The sequence below is a fragment of the Gobius niger genome (assembly GCF_951799975.1).
Source record: "Gobius niger genome assembly, chromosome: 14".
Classification (NCBI taxonomy): domain Eukaryota; kingdom Metazoa; phylum Chordata; class Actinopteri; order Gobiiformes; family Gobiidae; genus Gobius; species Gobius niger.
The window spans coordinates 3,009,651-3,022,271 of record NC_136865.1 but is presented as its reverse complement, the minus strand read 5'-3'; the positions used below and the strand labels follow the sequence as shown (position 1 = coordinate 3,022,271).

Below are 12,621 nucleotides of genomic sequence, written 5' to 3'. Positions count from 1 at the left end.
GTTCCAAATGTTCTTATTATTGGTTTGTTTTTGCTTTCTTTGGTCGGGACAGGGCATGTTTCCATCCGTTGTCCCCCACACACTCTCAAACTCCACACAGGAAGGCCCCGTCCAGGTGGGAATCGAACCTGGGACCTTTTAGTTGTGAAATACGAGCGCTGAAGGGCCTGGAGACTCGGCTCGTCAAGGAGATGTCTCTGAGACGTCCCCTGGAGATGAAGCGAGTCTCCAGGTGAAAACAAACATGTTCGATTTCAGCGGAGATGCGATAGAGGCTTGAACAGGTCTCCATGTGGTCTCCATCTGGTCTCTATGTGGTCTCTATGTGGTCTCCATCTGGTCTCTATGTGGTCTCTATGTGGTCTCCATCTGGTCTCTATGTGGTCTCTATGTGGTCTCCATCTGGTCTCCATGTGGTCTCCATCTGGTCTCTATGTGGCCTCTATGTGGTCTCCATCTGGTCTCCATCTGGTCTCTATGTGGTCTCCATCTGGTCTCCATGTGGTCTCCATCTGGTCTCTATGTGGCCTCTATGTGGTCTCCATCTGGTCTCCATCTGGTCTCTATGTGGTCTCAATCTGGTCTCCATCTGGTCTCCATCTGGTCTCTATGTGGTCTCCATGTGGTCTCCATCTGGTCTCTATGTGGTCTCCATCTGGTCTCCATCTGGTCTCTATGTGGTCTCCATCTGGTCTCTATGTGGTCTCCATCTGGTCTCTATGTGGTCTCCATCTGGTCTCCATCTGGTCTCTATGTGGTCTCCATCTGGTCTCCATCTGGTCTCTATGTGGTCTCCATCTGGTCTCCATGTGGTCTCCATCTGGTCTCTATGTGGTCTCCATCTGGTCTCCATCTGGTCTCTATGTGGTCTCCATCTGGTCTCCATCTGGTCTCTATGTGGTCTCTATGTGGTCTCCATCTGGTCTCCATGTGGTCTCCATCTGGTCTCTATGTGGTCTCAATCTGGTCTCCATGTGGTCTCAATCTGGTCTCCATGTGGTCTCCATCTGGTCTCTATGTGGTCTCCATCTGGTCTCCATGTGGTCTCAATCTGGTCTCTATGTGGTCTCAATCTGGTCTCCATGTGGTCTCCATCTGGTCTCTAGGTGGTCTCCATCTGGTCTCCATCTGGTCTCTGCATGGTCTCTATGTGGTCTCTGCATGGTCTCTGAGATCTCCTTGGTATTTGACAGGTCTCGGAGACATTGCAGGGACGTCACAGAAACGTCCCACAACACATTGTCAAAGCTGCTTGAGACTGCGTAGACCTCTTGGAGACCACCTCTCGGAGACCCCTCAGAGACCCCTCAGAGACCTCTCGGAGACCTCTCGGAGACCTCTCTTGTTCAGAACAAAAGAAAAATCAAATGTAACTTGTCAAGCGTGTTGGCGAGCGACCCTGACGGGGCTGGAGAACTTCTGTTTGGAGATCCCAGTGTGAAGGACATGAAAACATAAAGATCTGCCCTACTGTAGCCCCGGGAAACCAGGGTTAACCCCGGACTGACCTCGCTGACCCTCTCACTCAGAGGTCACCTACACCATCCTGTCTGTTCCCCCAAACGTTTTTGTTCTTTTTGGCAAAGCTCTTTCCTTGTTCAAAAATGTATTAAATGTTGACTGAATCTATATCGTTGACTTGTTTGTGACGAAATGAACTGATTCAAATGTGTTTAATATATTCAAATAAATGTCTTCTGTGGCAGAGTGGTTAGCCTTTTTCTAATATCGGCAAAAATGTAAAAAAAAAAGACGAAACCACACTCCGATAAAATCATTCATTTTTAAACATGTCACAATACAAATACCCGCCAAAATAAGAGACAAAGACAGAATAAATTATTTTCTTCAGCATTTTTGTGTGAATACTGTTGCTGTAGAAACACATTTGATCGATATAAATAAAAAAGAATAAAAGTGCGAAAGGGAGTCGTGTCTTGGTCATCACAAGCTTTGGTCGAACCTGGGACAGAAACGAGAACATGTAAATCAACCCTGAAAACACAGAAGTGGTGCTGGACATGAAGAAAAAGATGAGGACTAAACCCGGACCAGACGAGGACTAAATCAAAGCGGTCAGGACTCACTCTTTGACGCAGTCTGGGATCTGGGCGTTCTCCGTGGGCACCAGCGCAGACAGCTCCAGCAGAGTGTCCACGAACCGCAGCTTTCGACTGAACTTCGAGCTGAACAGAGAAGCATCCTGCTTTTATTGTGAAGGGGCAGACCTGATAGTGCTTTATTATGAAGGGTCAGACATGATGAAGAGTGTGATGATGGTGTTTTATTATGAAGGGTCAGACCGGATGAAGAGTGTGATGATGGTGTTTTTTTGTGAAGGATCAGACCTGATTATAGTATTTTATTGTGAAGGGACAGACCCAATGAAGGGTTTGATGATGGTGTTTTATTGAGAAGGGTCAGACCTGATAAAGGGGGTGGTGATGGTGTTTTATTGTGAAGGATCAGACCTGATTATAGTATTTTATTGTGAAGGGTCAGACCCAATGAAGGATTTGATGATAATATTTTATTGTGAAGGATCAGACCTGATAAAGGGGGTGGTGATGGTGTTTTATTGTGAAGGATCAGACCTGATTATAGTATTTTATTGTGAAGGGTCAGACCCAATGAAGGATTTGATGATAATATTTTATTGTGAAGGATCAGACCTGATAAAGGGGGTGGTGATGGTGTTTTATTGTGAAGGATCAGACCTGATAATAGTATTTTATTGTGAAGGGACAGACCCAATGAAGGGTTTGATGATGGTGTTTTATTGAGAAGGGTCAGACCCAATGAAGGGTTTGATGATGGTGTTTTATTGTGAAGGATCAGACCTGATGAAGGGTTTGATGATGGTGTTTTATTGTGAAGGATCAGACCCGATGAAGGGTTTGATGATGGTGTTTTATTGTGAAGGGTCAGACCCAATGAAGGGTTTGATGATGGTGTTTTATTGTGAAGGATCAGACCTGATGAAGGGGGTGATGATAATATTTTATTGTGAAGGATCAGACCTGATTATGGTGTTTTATTGTGAAGGATCAGACCGGATAAAGGAGGTGATGATAATATTTTATTGTGAAGGATCAGACCTGATAAAGGAGGTGATTATGGTGTTTTATTGTGAAGGATCAGACCTGATGAAGGGTTTGATGATGGTGTTTTATTGTGAAGGATCAGACCTGATGAAGGGGGTGATGATAATATTTTATTGTGAAGGATCAGACCTGATTATGGTGTTTTATTGTGAAGGATCAGACCGGATAAAGGAGGTGATGATAATATTTTATTGTGAAGGATCAGACCTGATAAAGGAGGTGATTATGGTGTTTTATTGTGAAGGATCAGACCTGATGAAGGGTTTGATGATGGTGTTTTATTGTGAAGGATCAGACCTGATGAAGGGTTTGATGATGGTGTTTTATTGTGAAGGATCAGACCTGATAAAGGAGGTGATTATGGTGTTTTATTGTGAAGGATCAGACCTGATAAAGGAGGTGGTGATGGTGTTTTATTGTGAAGGATCAGACCTGATAAAGGAGGTGGTGATGGTGTTTTATTGTGAAGGATCAGACCTGATAATAGTATTTTATTGTGAAGGGACAGACCCAATGAAGGGTTTGATGATGGTGTTTTACTGTGAAGGGTCAGACCTGATGAAGGGTGTGATGATGGTGTTTTATTGTGAAGGATCAGACCTGATGAAGGGTTTGATGATGGTGTTTTATTGTGAAGGATCAGACCTGATGAAGGGTTTGATGATGGTGTTTTATTGTGAAGGATCAGACCTGATGAAGGGTTTGATGATGGTGATGAGAGCTTTTATGAACCAGGTCGGATGAACCACCAGGAATCCCTTCAGATTTTTCCTGAGTCTGGGTCAAACAACAACTGGGTCAAGTGCAAGAACAACTCCGTGATCAAATCCACTAAGCGACGCGGCTGAAACCGAGATCAAAATGGCTCCACTTGGGTCTCACCTGCGGTCTATGGAGGTATAACACTCTCGGAGCCAGCTAATCGTTGGGACCTGGTTCTTCTGAGCTCCAGCACAAAGATACACCACCAGATAGTTCTGAGACACCATCAGCTCCAACGTGCCCATCACATATCTGCAATACAGGTACAGTTACTGCTACCGCTGCAGTACAATTACTACTGCACCTCCCAGCACTACAAAGAAGCAGAAAAAGCAGTTCATTAATTGAAAAAGAAGAGTTTAGATCTTTCCCCTGTTCACACGTAAAGTGCCTTTGACAGGTTTTAATGCTTTTGAAAATGTGACTTTTTATAGGATGGATTACATCTGTTGTAATAATTATCATTTTATTTTAGTGAAGCAGCAAATAAATGAGGGAATGTGCAAAAAAAAAATATTTTTAAGCTACTTATTTCCCATTGACATAACATGGTCGGCACAGCAACAGTTTCAAATTGTTTACCTCTATCTGTGTCACTTCCTGTCAGTGTCCAATAAGGAAGACACATTTTTAACAAATTCTTAAATATAATCGTGATCACTATGTTTGAGCAGAAATTGTGTCTGTAATATGCACTTTAAAGAGGTGGGATCTTTCCCCTAATCATACATTCAAAATGGTTTAGACCTTTCAGCTGTTCGTTCGTTCATTCATTCATTCATTGAAAAAGAGTTGAGAACTTTCAGCTGTTCTTTGATAAAGCGTCTAGTGTCTGCAGGCCCAGATTCACCTGGACAGTAGGTACTCACCTGAACAAGTGATCCATGACCTGCTGGTATTCGCTGATGGAGTTTTCAGGTAGATAACAGGAAGAGAAAACAATGATGTCATTCTCCCCGTTCCCATAGTAACCTGACAACAACAAAACATACAGGAATCAATCCTTCATATTAAACTGAGAACTAAAGTAAAAGCATTCATCTTAAATTCCACCACCCTACAAAGCTGCATTAGAGGGTTAACCCTGGTTTTGTGGTTCTACAAAGCTATATAACTTTGCAACAGGGTAGATCTCTATGGAAACATGCTCTGGACCAGGTTAAGTTCAAGCCTAGATACTAAGACGGCCAACGACCAATGAGAGGAGACAACCTCTGCAGTGTGTGGAGGGAGTGAGGAGAAGAAAGGGAAGAGGAGGAAGCATCTTGAGCAGCAGCAGGTCTTTATTTGAAAGTGCATATGGATTTGATTAAAGTCGTGACATCGTGGTGTAACGTTTACTATACATACACCGTATGTCGTTGACGCATATTGTAGATGACTACATGAAAAAGGCTTATTTCTGTTGCATTAAAGATTGTTCACAAATGTGAACATTCTCCTTAAGCGCTGTGCGGTTCATGGCGCTGTAGAATATATTCGTTTAGGGATAGAAATATTATATTTATATATTCAGATGATCTGTGTCTCTGCTGTGATTGGCCACTTGGCACTGACGCTTCCTGTTTCACATGAACGCCTCACAAGCCTCAGACCCAGGGTTAACTTAACTGACTTATAACACGCTTTGTAATAACACAACCAGCTTTGTCGTATGACCCTCTGGGCTAAGCTTTGACTAACCCCGGCCCAGACTAACCCAGGACTAACCCCGGACCACTAAGGTCTCCTCAGGTCTGACCTCCGTGGGAGATGACCCGGACGTAATCCTGGATGAGGCTCATGTTGACCTGAATCTTCTGACCATTGGAGGTGAAAGAGCGCCACCTGCTGCCCACGCTGTCCACCGTGTCCTCAGGCTCCAACCCCAAAGAGCGCCGGCGTCTTGTGGGGGCCAGACATGAGCCCACGCCCAGGCGCCGCATGTCCTCTGCAACACAGGGAGGGCATCTGACACACAGGAACCAGCAGCTACTTTCAGGTTATCATGGCTCTTATTGACGGTTACGTGTACGTCTTTATGTTATAAACAGAATAGAAATCGACTGGGAATCGAACCCCAGACCTTCTTGAGAGCTCACCCTCCAGATCCGGGTCCAGGTCCAGGTCAGGCAGTGGGAACACCAGAGACTCTGAGTCCGAGGGCGTCTCTAAAGCCTCGAGGTCCAGTTCCAACTCCTCCACCGACGGAGACAAGACCGCAGACAGGTCTTCAGACAAGACTGAGCCCCCGCCTGCAAGAGAGTGAGACTGAGTCAGGACTGGACCAGGACTGAGCCAGGACTAGACCGAGACTGAGCCACGACCAGACCGGGACTGGACTAGGACTAAAGCAGGACTGACCGAGTGACAGGCTGAGTGCCGGAGCGCTCAGGACTTTCTTCTTCCTGGTTTTGTTGTTGGACAGCGGCAGAGAGGAGGGCGGAGCTGTGGGCGGAGACAGGGACAGGTCACACCCACCTGCTCATTTAAATCATATAAATCATAAACATTCTCTTGATGTTTTACTTTTGAAAATGAACAATCTATCTAATAGTTGGGGGAGAAACTTAAAAAACAAAAAAATCGGATTTTTGGTAGCCTGGTTTCTGGTACTCATTGCATTTCGTACAAGGGTCTGGACCTTCACAATTGAGCTCCGTTATCAGGTGGGAGGTGAACTCCTTTGAAACCACTGGATCTGATTTTTGCTACCGTTTGGTCGTGACACATGTAATGCCCTCGAGTGAGTGAAGCAGCTATCATAACTCTATCATAACTCTATCATCACTCTATCATAACTCTATAATAACTCTATCATAACTCTATCATAACTCTGTCACAGCTCTATCATAACTCTATCATAACTCTATCATAACACTATCATAACTCTATCCTAACTCTATCATAACTCTATCATAACTCTATCATAACACTATCGTAACTCTATCATAACTCTATCATAACTCTATCATAACTCTATCATAACTCTATAACTATCATAACTTTATTATGACTCTATCATAACACTATCATAACTATCATAACTCTATAATAAGTCTGTCATGACTCTATCATAACTCTGTCATAACTCTATCATAACTCTATCATAACTATCATGACTCTATCATAACTCTATCATAACTCTATCATAACTATCATGACTCTATCATAACTCTATCATAACTCTATCATAACTCTATCATAACTCTATCATAACTCTATCATAACTCTATCATAACTATCATGACTCTATCATAACTTTATCATAACTATCATAACTCTATCATAACTCTATCATAACTCTGTCATGACTCTATCATAACTCTGTCATGACTCTATCATGACTCTATCATAACTCTATCATAACTATCATAACTCTATCATAACACTATCATAACACTATCATAACTCTATCATAACTCTATCATGACTCTATCATAACTATCATAACTCTATCATAACTATCATGACTCTATCATAACTTTATCATAACTATCATAACTCTATCATAACTCTATCATAACTCTGTCATGACTCTATCATGACTCTATCATAACTCTATCATAACTATCATAACTCTATCATAACACTATCATAACACTATCATAACTCTATCATAACTCTATCATGACTCTATCATAACTATCATAACTCTATCATAACTATCATGACTCTATCATAACTTTATCATAACTATCATAACTCTATCATAACTCTATCATAACTCTGTCATGACTCTATCATGACTCTATCATAACTCTATCATAACTATCATAACTCTATCATAACTCTATCATAACTCTATCATAACTCTATCATAACTCTGTCATGACTCTATCATGACTCTATCATAACTCTATCATAACTATCATAACTCTATCATAACACTATCATAACACTATCATAACTCTATCATAACTCTATCATGACTCTATCATAACTATCATAACTCTATCATAACTATCATGACTCTATCATAACTTTATCATAACTATCATAACTCTATCATAACTCTATCATAACTCTGTCATGACTCTATCATGACTCTATCATAACTCTATCATAACTATCATAACTCTATCATAACTCTATCATAACTCTATCATAACTCTATCATAACTCTATCATAACTCTGTCATGACTCTATCATGACTCTGTCATGACTCTATCATAACTTTATCATAACTATCATAACTCTATCATAACTCTATCATAACTCTATCATAACTCTGTCATAACTCTATCATAGCTCTATCATAACTCTATCATAACACTATCATAACTCTATCATAACTCTATCATAACACTATCATGACTCTATCATGACTCTATCATGACTCTATCATAACTATCATAACTCTATCATAACTATCATAACTCTATCATAACACTATCATAACTCTATCATGACTCTATCATAACTATCATAACTCTATCATAACTATCATGACTCTATCATAACTTTATCATAACTATCATAACTCTATCATAACTCTATCATAACTCTATCATAACTTTATCATAACTATCATAACTCTATCATAACTCTATCATAGCTCTATCATAACTCTATCATAACACTATCATAACTCTATCATGACTCTATCATGACTCTATCATAACTATCATGACTCTATCATAACTTTATCATAACTATCATAACTCTATCATAACTCTATCATAGCTCTATCATAACTCTATCATAACACTATCATAACTCTATCATGACTCTATCATGACTCTATCATAACTATCATAACTCTATCATAACTATCATGACTCTATCATAACTTTATCATAACTATCATAACTCTATCATAACTCTATCATAGCTCTATCATAACTCTATCATAACACTATCATAACTCTATCATGACTCTATCATAACTATCATAACTCTATCATAACTATCATAACTCTATCATAACACTATCATAACTCTATCATGACTCTATCATAACTATCATAACTCTATCATAACTATCATGACTCTATCATAACTTTATCATAACTATCATAACTCTATCATAACTCTGTCATGACTCTATCATGACTCTATCATAACTATCATAACTCTATCATAACTCTGTCATGACTCTATCATAACTCTGTCATAACTCTATCATAACTATCATAACTCTGTCATAACTATCATAACTCTATCATAACACTATCATAACACTATCATAACTCTATCATAACTCTGTCATAACTCTATCATAACTATCATAACTCTATCATAACTATCATAACTCTATCATAACTCTGTCATAACTCTATCATAACTATCATAACTCTGTCATAACTATCATAACTCTATCATAACACTATCATAACTCTATCATAACTCTGTCATAACTCTATCATAACTATCATAACTCTGTCATAACTATCATAACTCTATCATAACACTATCATAACTCTATCATAACTATCATAACTCTATCATAACTCTGTCATAACTCTATCATAACTATCATAACTCTGTCATAACTATCATAACTCTATCATAACACTATCATAACTCTGTCATGACTCTATCATGACTCTATCATGACTCTATCATGACTCTATCATAACTCTATCATGACTCTATCATAACTCTATCATGACTCTATCATAACTCTATCATAACTCTATCATAACTCTGTCATAACTCTATCATAACTCTATCATGACTCTATCATAACTCTATCATAACTCTATCATGACTCTATCATAACTCTATCATGACTCTATCATGACTCTATCATGACTCTATCATAACTCTATCATAACTCTATCATGACTCTATCATGACTCTATCATAACTCTATCATGACTCTATCATAACTCTATCATAACTCTATCATAACTCTATCATAACTATCATGACTCTATCATGACTCTATCATAACTCTTGGAGACATTCCTTGCTCAATCCAAGGCTTCAATTTTAATTTCCAAGCCAAAACGGATTGAAGAGCTTCCATTACTTTCGTATCCGCCTCCATTGCCAAACTACAACCAGCAAATGCAGCACAAATGCTTTACGTCACCTACAAGCCCCGCCTCCCCCGCTCACTGAATGGTAGGTTGAAATTCAACCGATGTACCGCGGCCACTGAGATCAGACTCTAAATAAAGATCTTCTTCTTCTTCTTCTTCAGACGTAACATGTAGAGAAATGATTATTGATGGATGGCTAAGTCCAGGCTATATTTTTGGCAACATAGCTACTTCTACCAAGGGCGCTGATTTCAAAAATCGCGATTTCGGATACAAGGATTGTGTTGCATTTAGTTCATCTCAATGAGTATGTCGATAACGTTACTGTGTCTGCTAGAGATACAGAGGTCTTGATACTCCTAGAATCACCACCAATGTATGGTTGTGGGCTGGCACTACAAAAAAGACCAAGTTCATCCCCTTGGGAGATGTTTTGACACATCCTTCCCCAAACATGTTTAGAGGCACTTCCACGCTATCACAGGGTCATCTCTGGTTATTCCAAAAAGACAGCGTGGAAGGAGTTTGTTAAAAACGATGACCTGCTTGAGACTGTTGTGGAAGGAGTGCTTGAGGCCTCCTAAATCGCATCTGCTGAGAAGTTATATAGCACTACATAAGAATCCCTCCACCTTGCTCACGTGGAGTTCTTTGGTAAAGTTAGCAGCCCTGACTGACCCCCAACAAGTGTCGCATTTACACCATTTATACCATTTGTTGAGGTCACATTACCAGAACATGGTGCGGTGCCAGGCACACATCACCAAGTCGACTTTACCAAAACCAGAGGAGATGGGATGGAAATTGCAAGAGAGCCAGTTGGTACCGGTTCTGTTAAAGGAACAGGCCACCGTTTTGACAAACTGAGATATGTTATTGCCTGAGCTTAGAAGAGACAGGTACGTATAAACTCATCTAAGCTCAGGTAAGAAGATATCGGAGTATGGAAAAACGGTGGCCTGTTCCTATAACCCTTGATCCTGTACCTAACTGCCTTGTAAATGCACTACCGGAGGCACACCCCTCCGCTGCAAATGTAGAAAATCAGAGCTGGTGTGAACGGGGCTGTGAGGATGTAAGAGAACGTGACATAAGAAGGCATCGCTATGAACTCAAGTGTGTAGAAATGGTTGAAATATGAATATGAAAAATATGAATATGATATAATAACGAATATATATGAATAATAATAACGATAATAACTAAACAGTGGAAGCAGAATGTCATTTTGTACTAAAATCCACCGGCTCAGATTGAACCTTGCGTTGCTTTATGATCATTGACATTGACTTTATCATCAACATCTACAAAATAATTCATGAAGACAAGAAAGGAATAAGTAATGATGAAGTAATAAGTAGCTATGTTGCCAAAAATAAGAAAGAACTGCCCTTAGGCGTCACATTTGACCATTTTCCCCCTGACTATAAAGGAAAGACCGTAATGACATGTGAATACAACAGTCAATACAAGATTTCACTTTAAATTAACAGCATGCTAGTAAATCGAAATGGATTTAAATTAGGAAAATCAGAACTTAAACTGAACTTTTGCACATTTATGTTTTAGGCTAACCGTAACCCTGACTACGGCTGCTCCTATAGTACACTCCTCGTACTGCAGTAGTCCTGTTGTACCTGGTCGCTGTGAGGGGCCGCTGCTCTCCATCTCTTCTCTGCTTTGTGTGGCGCCACTCTCTTCATCTGTTGGTCCTCCCAGCTCTTCTTCTGCTGTGTCTGTCTCAGCAGTCTGTGGAGCTGTGTCAGCCATGATTCCGGACACTTGTGCGTCAGGCTGCCCCCGGGCAGCTGTGGCCACTTCTGTGGCTGTGGCCACTTCTGTGGTTGTGGTCATCACTGTGGTTTAAAACATGATTAGGACTGGGGCCAGTGTGGTCTCTGTAAGACAGTTTATTTAAGAAAGACACTCTACAAGACAGAGGCTCAGCTCAGAGACTCACAGGAGCATGGTGTTGTAGTTCTCATATCAAAACAAAGTACTGCTATGGCCAGCACAAATACTTCTACACACTCAGGTACACAGTCGTAGTACTGACTACAGGTGGTTTTGTTTGGATAAGGGCGGGGGAGGGGCAAGGAAAGAAACACTCATGATTGGCTCAAGGAAACAGCAACACTTCCTGATTGTATACCAGGACTAAAACAATAATGACTCAGTAATAAAACCAGGACTAAACAGAGTCTTAAAGGGGACTAAACCAGGACTAAACAGAGTCTTAACGGGGACTAAACCAGGACTGAACCAGGACTGAACCAGGACAAAACTTAACAAGTTTAACCACAACTTCACAGGAAATATTCACAAATGATTCAAACAGTTCTTAACGTAAGGAATGAACTTACCTGGAGTATCTTCTTTCCTCCAAAAAGTAGTAATAGTAGTAGTAGTAGTAGTAGTAGTAGTATCAGTAGTAGTTGATAGTAGTAGTAGTACTTAATCGTAGTAGCAGTATTAGTAGTATTTGTTGTAGTACCAGCAGTCGTAGTACCTGGCCGTGAGGAGTAGCAGGTGACAGACTAAGTGGACTCTGCCTCGCGCTGAACAAAGACACGCCCCGTTTCCATGGTGACCGTCAGCGCGTGCCCGTACCTGTCCAGGTGTGGCGCGCATTTGTGCAACTATTCATTTATTACGACACGAGAGTATTATTAACCCGCACGAGCCGGTTCTTCTGCCCCACGGACCAGACCGGCTTCGACCAGGCTTAGTCCTGGTTTAGACCAGGCTTAGTCCTGGTTTAGACCAGGACCAGGGATAGTGCTGG

At 40.7% G+C, this 12,621-nt stretch overlaps 2 protein-coding genes across 2 annotated transcripts in view; one reads left to right on the top strand and one right to left on the bottom strand.

The window, feature by feature from the left end:
• The window catches only part of LOC306973624 (uncharacterized protein), a 198,781-nt gene that overhangs the window by 98,408 nt on the left and 87,752 nt on the right, over positions 1-12,621 (top strand). The gene's annotated exons all lie outside the window — the stretch shown is intronic.
• On the bottom strand, positions 1,824-11,679 carry bnipl (BCL2 interacting protein like). The gene is made up of 9 exons (XM_079570589.1): positions 11,474-11,679; positions 6,210-6,293; positions 5,948-6,100; positions 5,608-5,796; positions 4,736-4,838; positions 3,987-4,118; positions 3,795-3,881; positions 2,088-2,186; positions 1,824-1,963 (listed from the first exon to the last, which is right to left on the bottom strand). Exons 1-9 carry the CDS (start codon positions 11,604-11,606, stop codon positions 1,945-1,947), a joined length of 999 nt encoding a protein of 332 aa, XP_079426715.1. The 5' UTR covers positions 11,607-11,679; the 3' UTR covers positions 1,824-1,944.